The following is a 12,770-nucleotide window of genomic DNA, read 5'->3' on the forward strand; positions in this document are numbered from 1 at the left end:
ATTTATAAGAGTCCTGGGTAATTGTCTGTATCAAAGACTACAATTTGCTGCATGGCTGACTTCATTTGAAAGGCTTTTCTGATTCTGTGCGTCCCAGTGGCCGGATGAAACTTTGAAAACGGATCAGGACAAAGTAGCCCAGAACAGCGCAGGACAAGAAGGTGCCATCAACAGCATCCAACTTGCAGCCAGGACGAGGACTGTGCTCCTCCTCTGAAGCTTGAAAAGAAGACCCTCCATCTAGTATTGTAATGGGTCACACATTTTCTAGCTGGTGGCAGAAGAGGGGAAGCAGATGTGAACTGATAGTCATGCCAGCTGGCTCATGGTAGTAGCAGGCAAAAACCAGAGCACAAATGGCTCCCGATTCCATTTACCTGAGCAAAGACCCAGCTCAGCATTTCTGATGAAAGTCTCAGCACAAGCACCGCAAGCTGTCGGCAAAACGTTCTCATTAGCAAACCCAGGCATGATTCAGTGTGTGAACAATGAGCTTCCAAGTTTGAAATGACACAACCAACAGGTGTTCAAGCAATAACCTCCTCCTCTGTGTTCTAAGGCTCAAGATTTATGGTGTTTTGTGCCATGAGCAGAGCACTAAAGAAAAAAAAAATTCCAACTTTCGGAGCTCATTCCCATGTTTTCTATTAAGTCTATACATCAGTAAGTGTCATTCACCAATACGAAGTCCTGTTAGTCATGCTTCCAAGGAAAATGCCATTATTGCTGCTTCTTAAGCTACTGAATGATGAAAATCAGACTACAGATTTTATTTTATCAAATTTGAGGTATTTGCCAGTCCTGTTGATTAAGGTATAATTCAACAGTATTTTACACAACTCAGATACATTTTTGTCATGTGCCTGCCTAAAAGTCTGAAAGTTGTTATTAAATTAAAGAGAAAGAAGGTAATTACTAAATCAATGGTATAACCCTTGTGATTTGCTTTTCATCTCCTCACAGACATTACGATGAGAACTTAAATGAAAACCAGGGTAGGCAATACAAGGAACTCATGTAACAAGCAACAGTAATCCACGCAGGTTATTCTCCCAAATGCCCAGTCAGAGGTCTCAGATGGCTAATGTGGTTGAAATGTGTAATTCAAAGCTAAAATTATATGTTTATGAATCTGGACATGTCCAGTGCACCTTGGAAGCAGCTGTGTGTAGGAAAAAAAAAAAGACAACAGTATATCTGATTTCAGCTAAACAAGGTTGAAAACTAAATTATCTATTTCCTCTCTCAGAACTGGAAGATACAACACTGCAAAGCTCCCAGTAATCATTTTAAATGTAATTAAATCTAATTAGGATTAGATTTTAATGGTAATCTGGGAATATTACTTTTGTATTGGCTATCCAGTGCTCTGATTTACCCACCTGTCTGCTACCATAGTTAAGAGAAGAATTAAGGATCAGTTACCATACGTTATGGCTTTACATTTCCATCAACATTACAGGCCAGATCTTGAAATACACAACCTCCAGTACTAAAAACACATATGCACGATTACTTTTAAGCATACTGTCTTGTTCCGTGAACTTCAACACACAGTGCTTATGTTCCCCATTGAAAAGTTATGTTTAAGTGGGACTGAGGTATTAATTCCTACAGTAGAAAATTTAGTTATTTCATATAGCATACATATCCACTGTTGCTTCAAATTACATTACAACCATTTCATAAGCAACCTTCAAAACCAATGGAGATATTTTCTTGCTTAAACTCAAGGTTAAGACACAATGTGTACATCCCTTATCTTTTGTTCTGCTCAGTAGTTCCCCACGTAAACTCAGACATACCATTTGTATGTGCAAATCCATTTTTACCTGATCATATCGATGTCTACTTGTTTCAGCAGGTTTTTATTATCAGGCAGTGACTGTCCCTCCAATCTTTCCAGTAAGACATGACTAGATAACTTGGCCTCCCTATTTCTTTCGTCCCTTTGGAAACCCAAAGCTGCTTATTATCCCTCCTTATTCTCAACATCTTGGTAGTTAGTTTCTTCTAAAGATGTTGTTCCTCAGATACATCCTTTCCTGAGACTGACCACTTGCTGGGCATAATTTTTCTATCACAAAGCTCTCCAATGAGATTTCTCCTACACAAACTCCCCAGTAAGAATGTGGCTGTCTACTTCCTTGCAAACAAGATAAATTCCCCCCAAAATCGGCAAAATAACAGTAATGCCACTGTATTACAGAACCATGGTTCAGGGATGACCATAGAGGAAAATTATATATGGCTTGAGGAAGCTGGAGAAAGATGTGGAGCTACCACCTCATTTGCCTATCACCTATTAGTTCACCAGTCCAGTCACCCATCTAGAAACTATATCCAAGCTTGTACACCGGGAATAAGCATGAATGAACTACAGGGATTGTAAATGACCAGCTGCACCACAGCAGAGTGTCATTTCATCATCACCCAATACCTGCAAATAAGAACAATCTCAAATCTCCCTATCTTACATCCTGAGGGCACCCACTTCCATAAGTGAAAATACCCTGTACATGACAGGGGCAGGAGGAGGGGAAAGAAGGTGGCATATACAATTTTCTCTCCCAGGAGATGAATATCAAAGAATTGCACAACATAGAAGCCCATCAAATTAAGGCACCCCTACCTGCACTAATTACAGATGCACTGTTTGAAACTGTGAAGCCTCTTTCTTAAGGTAGCACTAAAATGACTTATTTATCAACTGATTGTTTTTGTCAGGTTGATTTTTATCAAGAAGCAAAGTCTCTACTTAAAAATAAACAAAATCAGGCTCAGAAATGAGTAAACACATTTTAGACTGCACTTGAAAAAGCATACAGATTTTTATAATCTTCTGATGGCAAAACATACATTCATTGAAGCTGCCTTAGTAGTGAAACACAGAAACCAGCAGAACTTCTTATCAGCTTTCCAAAAACTATTTACTCAGCTGGCAGTGGCCATCCAGGCACCCCCTAAATGCCAGCAATGGAGAAGAAGGAACTTCACCACCTCTCCCTGGTATGGGATTAAAGCCACAGGACATGGCGCATGAACCTCCTGAAGGGATAAGAAGGACAGGAATGATGAAACTATTCAGGTAAAACAAATATATTCAGATGTAAGCAAAGCTCTGCAGCACCTGCACCTCCTCCAACAGACCAATATTTTTCTTCAACACTCCTCTAGGTTACCTTTTGCCCTATATTTGTCTGTGAAGAGAAAGAGAATTCTCAGCCAAATGACAAATTTAAATAAATTACTCTGTTCTGCCCTGAAATGTCAACTTGAAAAAAGAAATACACACATGCTCAGACAGATTTATTTCATGGTGAGAAGGGTGAACTTTCAGACTGTCTACAGCCCAATGTCAGCAAAGTTCCCCTGGAAATAACGGCAGTTGTGTGTGTCAGAGCCAGGCAGGCTACACCCTGCATTTTACAGTTCTCCTTCACGGTTACGTCAATCCTCTTCACTATGTTTGATACAAGCAGTAAAACAATAGAAGTGCATGAAAGATTTACTTATGATTTTAACCTGCTATCTGAATCATCCAGGGATTTCTTGGAAATGATGACTAGATGCTGAAGGATATATGTAACCTAGGATTCTCTAGTGGGAGTTTCCATCTCACACTATAGTTTAATGAAGATCCCAGTAGCAAATCCTAAGATTTTAACTGAAGGCAAGGAGACTTATTTTTATACATCACATAGACTCCACTATATGAGCTGCCAGTTTGCATATATGCAATAAAAAGCCCCTTGGCTAAATACAGACATTGGAATAAAGTGTCAGTTAACAGTAATTTCATCCCGCAAGTGTTCTTGCCCATACAGCCTAATGAAGAAAGGTTATTTTAAGATAAGAGCACTGAAAAGGAAGAAAAAAGTAAAAAAGGAGAAAAGAGAAAGAACTACAAAAAAACCACACTGTTGCACAGAACAAAAACATCCAATTATGCTTTGATCATGGCTTGAATTTTAAATGATACTGCCATCATTATTTTCTATTGCATAACTTTTTCAGTGATTACTTGATATCTATGATATATGTCAGATGAACAGGAAAACAAAGCATGTTATAGGCAGAAGTAGTAGCTTATCTTGCAGACATAATAAAGCCCATCTCTCAAACACTATTGAGAAGCCTGTCAACAAAGCAAATCAAGCACCGAGTGGAAACGAGGCATAATGCTTAATTCCTTCAATCAGCATTTTTCTGCTTGCCAGGAGCACCTCTCTTGGGTGGGCTGACAAAGTGCAAGCTAATTTACAGATCCAGGAGGATTCCACCACATCCGGATAGCACTGCTCCCACGTTAATTAAGAGGAAACTGAAAAGTAAAGTTCACTCAGAAACGGTAGTGATGGAAAAAATAACTCAGAAATGGTAGTGAGGAAAAAAAATAACTCAAGGAAACGTTGACTGTTATGAAGAGCAAACAACAAAGCTATCATCAGATCTTCCTATCAGTCAAATTACTGTTGTTTCCAGATGAAAGATTTCAGAAGAGTTATAGCGAACATACAGACAAGGTTACTTCCTCTTTAGCTGGGAGCACCTGATTAAAAATGGTATTAATTTTCACTTTCACACTCATTTCCATCTAGAGCATTCAAAGCCACATGGGAACATCAGACATGAGGCTCTAAGGCTGGAGGGCAGAGAGGAGCCAATGAGCCCCGCATCGAGCCGGCTCTCTGGAACATGAAGGCTCCTCTCTTTGGATGGGACTCTCTGCAAGTCAGCCCTCTGCCTGCACACCAAAGCTTGCAAAATGAAGCAGCTATCTCACAGGTCCTCTGGGTACCAGGAATGTTACACGGGAGGAAACTGCGGACCAAGGAGCTGCCCAAGCTTTCCAGACACTGTAAACACTTTCTAACTGAATTCACGAGAGAACACTCACAGTACCCAATAAGCTACTTTAAGCTCATAGAATTTATTATCTATAATTTGCCCCAATTTTACCTGTAATTTCTGCTGCATAAAAATGACAAAGACTGCAGAATATAACCAGTGTCGGCATTTTGCACCTCTAACCTTACACCCTCCCCCAGCGTGGGGTGCAACTCTCTGCTCCAGACTTGAATTTAGGCAGGCAAAGACCCAGAAGATGAGGGCATCCCGTGGGACTCACAGGGGACCAGGCTGAAGTCCTCTCCTCCTACCTGACATAGGGGACTATCTCCTATGATTCTTTTGGTGTTCTGTGGCATATGCTGTCTGACAACCTGATATTATTTTGTGTTTTCTAAACCCATTTTCTAACTAATATATTCTAACTAACTACTTTTTTACCTAATTAACTAATACTTTCTAATTAACTAGTTTTTCTATTAACTACTTTTGTAATACAATTCACAGATACAGAACAACTCTCAAGAACCTACGCAGTTACAACTTAAGTTTAATTAATGTTTTACAGGATAAAGAAGGTAACAGGATGAAAGTTAACTGAAGCTCCACTTACATGTTTTCAGAGCAGAATCATTGCTAACAAATCTTTAAAATACTACTGGCATCTCACTTCAAAATTAAATAATGAATCACTGCATATCCAAAATTAAACAAACACTGCCTTAATATTGTTTTTTCTTGGAAATATATTTATTTACTGTAGCTAGCTAAAAGAAGGACTGCTTTTCTTGTGCTCTCACCCCTTCCCACAAGTGATCAAAGGTGTTTGTCATGTTTCACCATTTACTCAGAACAGCAGGGCGTCCCTCAGCAGTCTCCTCCTTTTAGATCACTTATGTCTGCTGGAGAGATGACTCCTTTCAAAAAAACTCAGTGATTGGTGAAAATCAGGCCTTTCACTGACCCTTTCTCCAGACTGTGGGTTCTCAGAGCACACAACCTTATTTAGATCCTGTTTTCCTTGAGAGGAGCATGCTGTTTTTCAGCCTCAAACTGATTCATCTCTTGCACATCATGCCTCCATGATACCAAACAGTCTTAATAGTAAAGGAAAGAAAAACACTCATTTAGTAAAACACAAGTTTTGTGTGCAGTACTAGGAACAGCACAGTTTAAGAAAAAGAAAAAACCCGAAATTGTTTGACCTGTCAAAGAATATGTACGCTACTTAGACATCACCAAAGACTATTTCCAAAACCAAGCAGTTTGTTGTTTAAAACCATTTTTTCCTTCGCAGCCCCTTTAGCCTGACAGCCATCTCCTTCTCTTCCATTCTGAGCCGCTTCCCTTTCATGACACCACTCATAGCCTCAAAAAATTGAGAGATCAGCCTATATACATCCTGTATTTGTATAGTAAAATATGCCCTCAACAGTCACAATATAAATTAATAACTAAAAGATGAAACTTCTTTTTATAGTTCTCTCTACATTTGATTGCAAAGCACCTACCTGAACATGTCTCCTAAGCCTTTCAGCATTCCTTTCTTTGCCTTAATTTTATCCTTCTCTTTATCGCGATCTTTCTTCTTTTCCTTTCCAGCCTTTTTTCTGTCGCCTTTATCTTGGCTTCCATTCATCTGTCTCTCCAGTGAGTGGGATGGCTGGTCACTTGCTGTGGACACAGATTCTCTACCAGATCTTGAGCTCTCCTCTGTGTCTTCCTCCACTGAAAGAACATTACGAAACATCAGTGGGATAAGAACAAACAACAAGGACAAGCTTTTTGGTATATTGCATAACATATTTTGAAGCAGGATATATGCACAACAACAAAATGCTCATCTTTTTTTTCAAAATCAGTATCTGCTCATGTGGGGGTTTCCTGGAATGTTCATTTGTACTATTAAACTCCTAAAAGCAAGGAATTAATCTTTGCAGAACACTCTGCAAAGCCTGATTTGTGCTTTGTGGGTACTCTGAATAATGTATGGATTAATAAAGAGGGCTATCAAAGTGATGCTAATTGGCCCATTTTGCTTCAGTAACTAAATCAGTTGAGGAGAGCTTTAGAAATACCTGCAAGAATAAATAACAGCAGTGCAGCATGCCCTGTCAGTAAATTCTTAGTAATACTCTCATAAAAATAGGAAAGTTGTTAAGGACTGTTAACCCTCAATAGAAGCCTTAACAGACTTTTTCTTCTGCTGCAAGTAACATAATGGTTTTGCCACATTACTTCATTTCCTGGAGCAGTGTAAAGCACATCATGCACCATGATTTTTATTCTTGGTTTTATTCTTGTTTGAGATGGGGCACCCTGGGACGTTTGGGTGGGGAGATTCCGTCCAGTGGAACAAGTAAAATCCTTTAAGTGCAGATAACATTTTCCTTCTCTGTTTCTAATCCAAGACCAAGAGTCCGAGAATCCTGATGTGTACCCAAGGTTAGATTTAACAGAGCACACGTATTTCAGAAAATTTGAAAGAAAAACGACCAAAAAAACCAATCCATTGAAAAGCTGAAGACTCCCCCAGTATCTCAGTGAGAAAGAAACAAAACAATTCTAACTCATGGGTCAGAATCCTGCAACCATTTTGACTTAACTTAAAGTCAAGTCCAAAAATTACACTGCAGGGCTGGTTAAACTGTGACCTTCCAGGTGCTCTAACATTTTATATCATCACATTATAAGTAGGGCTACACCATCTCCCAATTGTCCAACAGACAGCACAAAGCAGCAGTAGGATCACAGATGTATACTTTGTGCTGTCTCCTGTAGCTCTACAGAATACAAAGGTTCCAAACAACTTTTGGCAGTAGAAGTTGAAAAATATAGTTTTGCTTTATATATACACAGTTTATGGAAAAGAAACTTTTTTTTTGTACTCAGTAAGATTTGGAAAAGGCTATGGCTTATAGAAGGAAAAAAGAATCATTTTTTAGTTTAGCATATGTTTACTATGTCTTATTATTATTCCTACTAATATTACTGTTTCTAGACCTCAGTGACTCTTCTACAGCTAATAGAAGTGTCTAATTCTTTAGAAATTTCTCATACACAGACTACTGTAGAATATAAACTTGCTTTCCTTAGCTATCATTCATATTCACCTTACAAGTAATTCATGGAACATGAAAAGTCTACAAATCATTGACTGAAAGCCATGCGATATAATCTCTTCTCTCTCTCAGATACTTGCCTGCAAAATACTGTTTATTCATTAATATTACAATACACAGACCTGTCCAATAGATCTAGTACTTATTCACTGAGTATCACAAGATTTCTATAAATATTCTCCAACCCTGGAAGATCACATAAACATATTTCAAGAAAAACATACTATGTCAGATAAATCTCAATAGTAATAACTATTTCTGAATCTCAACTAGTACTCTGAAGTACAAACCACCAGGAAAAAAAAAAAAAAAAGGAAAAATAAAAAAGGGCAGGTCTCAGCATTTCATGTTAACTTGTCTTCATGACCGCTATGAGTTAAGCAGATGATACAGCTTCTCAACTGTAGGCACAGTTTTAATACTCATATAATTGTATTTTAGAGAATTAATAGGCTTTTCCTATACATGCTCTGCACTAGCTGTACTTGTACTTTTTTTGGCCACACTGTTTCTTAATCAATGTCTGGGATGATATTTAGTTATTATTAAAAGAGCAGTGGAAAACCACTTTCGAATAGAGATGCTAATTTTTTGCATGTTAATTTATAGCTACAATCTGTTCCAGTTAAAACCAACTAGATATTTAAAAGTTCGTACTTGCAAACGAATATAATCAGGAAAAAAATGCATTAAATTTGTGACAAATTCTGAAGTCAAATGTTTACTTGGTACTTCGTTGCTAGACCTTTAAAGATGAATAAATTTTGACCTTTCGTTCATATTCATATAACAATATATTAAATTAATCCTAAATATGTATTCAGTGTACTGTGCTATGCTGAGTTGCTGAATAACATGTCATAACAATGCTTCCTCTTATTATCTATTTTGCATATTCTATGGAGATAATATTGCCTCCTTTCCACACTTGTGCTGCAATAAATATTTGTCTATCATACATAATTTGCTGCAATTAATTCCGTAGCTTAGACTGAGCCCTGTGAACTAGGATGCCTGTTCTCCTGGAGTAAGCGCTGGAGTCTCTACTGGAGTAAATAGATTTCCAGTTTTCTTAAAAGGACTCAACATAAAGAAACTTGTTTCACTTTTATGCAGCACAGTCGTTCTGCAATTGACATACACCTAATTACTAGTGTTTAGAAGAAAAGCACATGCTGTTCAATTAAAATTCAAGCCCAGCCCACAAATGAAATTACTAATTTTTGTTAAGTTGCAGTAATGACACTATGTTACTGCAGAACACAGAATGTATTTGGTTTGGTGCTGTTATTTCCTTCCTTTCTGGTAACCTCCTGCCTCTCCATTCAGGATGCTGAAGCCAAAAAATTAAATTGGAGTATACTTTAAACATCAATTAAACCTGAAAACTAGTTTCATTTCATGAACCACACTGTATGGTGGGGAACTACGCAAACAGGTATTATGAAGCTATTCTCCTAATTAGGCCATAAAATGGAAAAGATGCACATGAGGAATCAAAGCTACTTAATGTGAAGCTATTTTGCCACGAAGCTTCTAGGCCTCTTATTGTGATATTTAATACAGCCCTAGATTCTAGCAATTAAGATTCAGCAAAAGATTAGAAAGCTTTGTTGATCTCTTCCAATCCAAATGCCTTGTTCTCATTCAAGACACTAAAGATAAACATGTTGGTTCCAGTCAGCTATTTCCTGTATTAAGGGGAAAAAAAAAAAGCTGGAAAACTGATCTGTAAAAGCTGAACACCCACACCTTTCCACAAATGTTACTTCTTTACAGCCATTAAAACTCACACACATCTTCTCAAATACTTTAAAATGTTACCCCAGAACTGGTCACTACTATCTGATGTTCAACCTACATTTAGTAATTTAATAGCACATTGTTCCAAGGACAGCAAGTACATTCAGAAAAGAGTCAGCCCCTTTGCCACATATGCTACCTGTATTTTTATAGCTTTTGTATATGGGGTGATGACATGTTAAGAATTCTTCTATATAATATATTGCAGTGCTATTATTTGCTACTCCAAAGAGGGTGACTGTCTGGAAGAAAGAAGCACTCTCAGCACTGAAACACTTGGAGTAGAAAGGGGAAAAAATTCAAGTAAGACAAATGGATCCAACCTCAAGGGCATCAGCAAACTGACCACCAACATGTTTGCCTGGGTTTATAATGAGACAAAGCCACATTTTAATTTCAAACAATTATGGAATAATTAAATGCAATTTAAAAAAACTTAGGCAATGTCATTATGGCAGCAGTGAGGCATTAGTTACGTTAGGACCAGATTGTTAAATTAACTTCTACATATTCGTATGTACCCAGGCTTTGTCCAGCCGAAGACACCATTTGGTAAATTCTCTGGAACCTGAGGCCACATATAATTTACACAAAGTGAAGCAGACTGCAGTGCTTTCAGTTTTAACACAGATACACGTTTTCAGAAAGACAGATCTGAGGACCTAGCATTTTGTGCTGCTCCCAGGCAACACATGGCTGGGCCAGCTCTTAAGGTCCCACAGCTACCGTGAGAAGAAGACCTCAGGGACTGAAACCTGTCCAACTAACTTACTATATTTGCTTTGCTATTCATCTGCTTCCATTAACCTGGTACTGCAAATTTCTGGAATACTTCTTGGATGTTTTATTATAATACATGGAAGCTATTAAAACACAACTCAACAGAACACGCAGTTCTATGCACATAGCTTGGTCATGCTTTGCTCAGCCCTTCTTTACCACGTGAGATTTGAGAACAGCCTTATTCTTGCTCTCCCATGACACTGAGATGGCTCTTGGCCCACCAGTGCTAGACGACTTCATCCGTACAGAGAGATGAGGGCAAACGCTCACCCCATGGCATTTTGATTGCAGCCAGAAGACTTTGGCTGATTTCTGCTACTCTCATGCAAAGGATACAAAGGCCACCAAATACTTCCTTGCTACTCTCTACGCATTGCATCAGCAAGCTCAAAACCCCTTACAGTAATCTCATAAACCTATACTCACCTAGAAAGCATTTCATGACAGCGGTTTTGCTGTATTTTTGACCAAATGAAGTTAAACCATCTGTAACTTCTGGATAAGCCTTGGATAAATGATGCCTCAAAACAGGATATTACTATCAGTGGGCTCACACCGAACAAGGCCTTTTAGAAAAACATGGTCTTACGTCCCAAAAGCCCATAGGCATGCACTCTGGGAGAATGATCAGGATCACTACACTTTTTCTCACACCTATTCTTCTACTGGCCAGAAGTAGACTGACAGCCAGCAGCACCAGATCAGCATTCAGCCTCACTGCTGCGTGAAATTCCTAGGTGCTGGAAAAGCGAAGCAGAATTAATTCTGTCCGTAACTACTTCTGAGAAAAGTGACTGGCAATATGACCTCCCTTTCAGTCTCAGAACACTTCTAGAAACAGGCAGATGTTTTTCAAAAAAGCAAAGAGTTTTAAAAAAATAAAACTATGATTACACAAGTAGCTTATAAAAGAATATCAGGGAATGATGCTTATGAAACAGATTTTCTGAAATTAAAAAATTTTAAAAATAGAAGAGAGTAAAAAGATCTCAAGTCTTTTCTGTTAGCATTCAGGCTAAATATTTTACTACTTCAGCCTTCCCACCATCATCTTCATTCATAAACTTCTAACTAGCTGCAGGTTGATTAAAAAAAAATTCTGCTGGTGTGTGACAAGTTGAAAGTAATACAACATGAAGGTTAAAAATTCAATGATTTTAATACAACCCCTGATTGAGGTAATTTGCCATTCATAGTATTTTCATTCAATACAAGTTGTCATTTTACCAGCCGATTCTTACATAGTTCAATAATGATAAGGTTAGCTTTGAAGTGATTCTTTTATGTTAATGACATTCTCCACATGTTGGGTCATACTTCGGGTTAAAGAACTGAAAATGTAAATGAATGCCCATTAGGGTGGGTAATAGCTGATCATTAACTTTATATTTTATTAGAGCTGCCAGCCTTATTCACTCTAATTAAAGGACAGTGACTTCTTTTTTTCCCCCAGACACTACAAATGTACTCTTTCAAAGTCAGATGAACATATTTCTGTAACACAAATTCAGCGTTTTTTTGGTCTTTCTGCATAATTTTTTTCTAATTTACATCAGTAAATTAATTAGCTGTCTTACAGAAAATTTTCATAGTAATTTAGGTAAACACATTCCTAATAATCTTATTTCCTCATTTTAGAAAGGAAGGAAGCTGCAGAGTGTTGCAGTCTGTTAATGCATATGAAGAGAAAAAGCCTGAAAAAAAATTGATGAAGTTAGTTCTATTCTTTTAAAATCCTAAAATTATCTTCTACTCCTTTTAATCGCTTTCTAAAGGAATTAACCTACGTTGTTAGCATTCTTTGTGTACGGCAATAGTTTACTTACAAGTTTCCATGCCTTCATCATCGTCATCTGCTACCGGTTTATCATACGATTTGTCTATGGCAGCTCTGAAGCTTTCATTGCAGCCTCGACCTCGGATAATTCGTGGGCGCGGGCGGTGGAAGGGAATATCACCGTTCAGAGTCACCTCAGCAACAGCTGTCTGCAGACTTTCTAATGAGCTGGATTTCTTCAGACCTAACGAAGGCCCCACATCTCTGGTTGGGGAACCTTAGTGATTCAGGGGAGAAAAAAAAAGGTAATTAGTATTGAGAACTGCATGCTTGATTATGCATATCCATCCTTAAAGTCTTTGGGGACACACTTAACATTATTCACATCATCTCTCAATAATCTGTAGGGAATTCTCTGCAGATTTGTTGGTCTC

The 12,770-nt window shown here is 38.0% G+C and overlaps 1 protein-coding gene across 1 annotated transcript in view; it reads right to left on the reverse strand.

Moving 5' to 3' along the window:
• Positions 1-12,770, reverse strand: part of PARD3 (par-3 family cell polarity regulator) — a 482,350-nt gene that overhangs the window by 138,307 nt on the left and 331,273 nt on the right. Inside the window, 2 exon segments of the mRNA XM_068405039.1 lie at positions 6,363-6,579; positions 12,386-12,613. Of these exon segments, the coding sequence (XP_068261140.1) occupies positions 6,363-6,579; positions 12,386-12,613 (445 nt within the window).

This window comes from Nyctibius grandis, chromosome 7, assembly GCF_013368605.1.
Source record: "Nyctibius grandis isolate bNycGra1 chromosome 7, bNycGra1.pri, whole genome shotgun sequence".
In the NCBI taxonomy this organism is placed as follows: domain Eukaryota; kingdom Metazoa; phylum Chordata; class Aves; order Nyctibiiformes; family Nyctibiidae; genus Nyctibius; species Nyctibius grandis.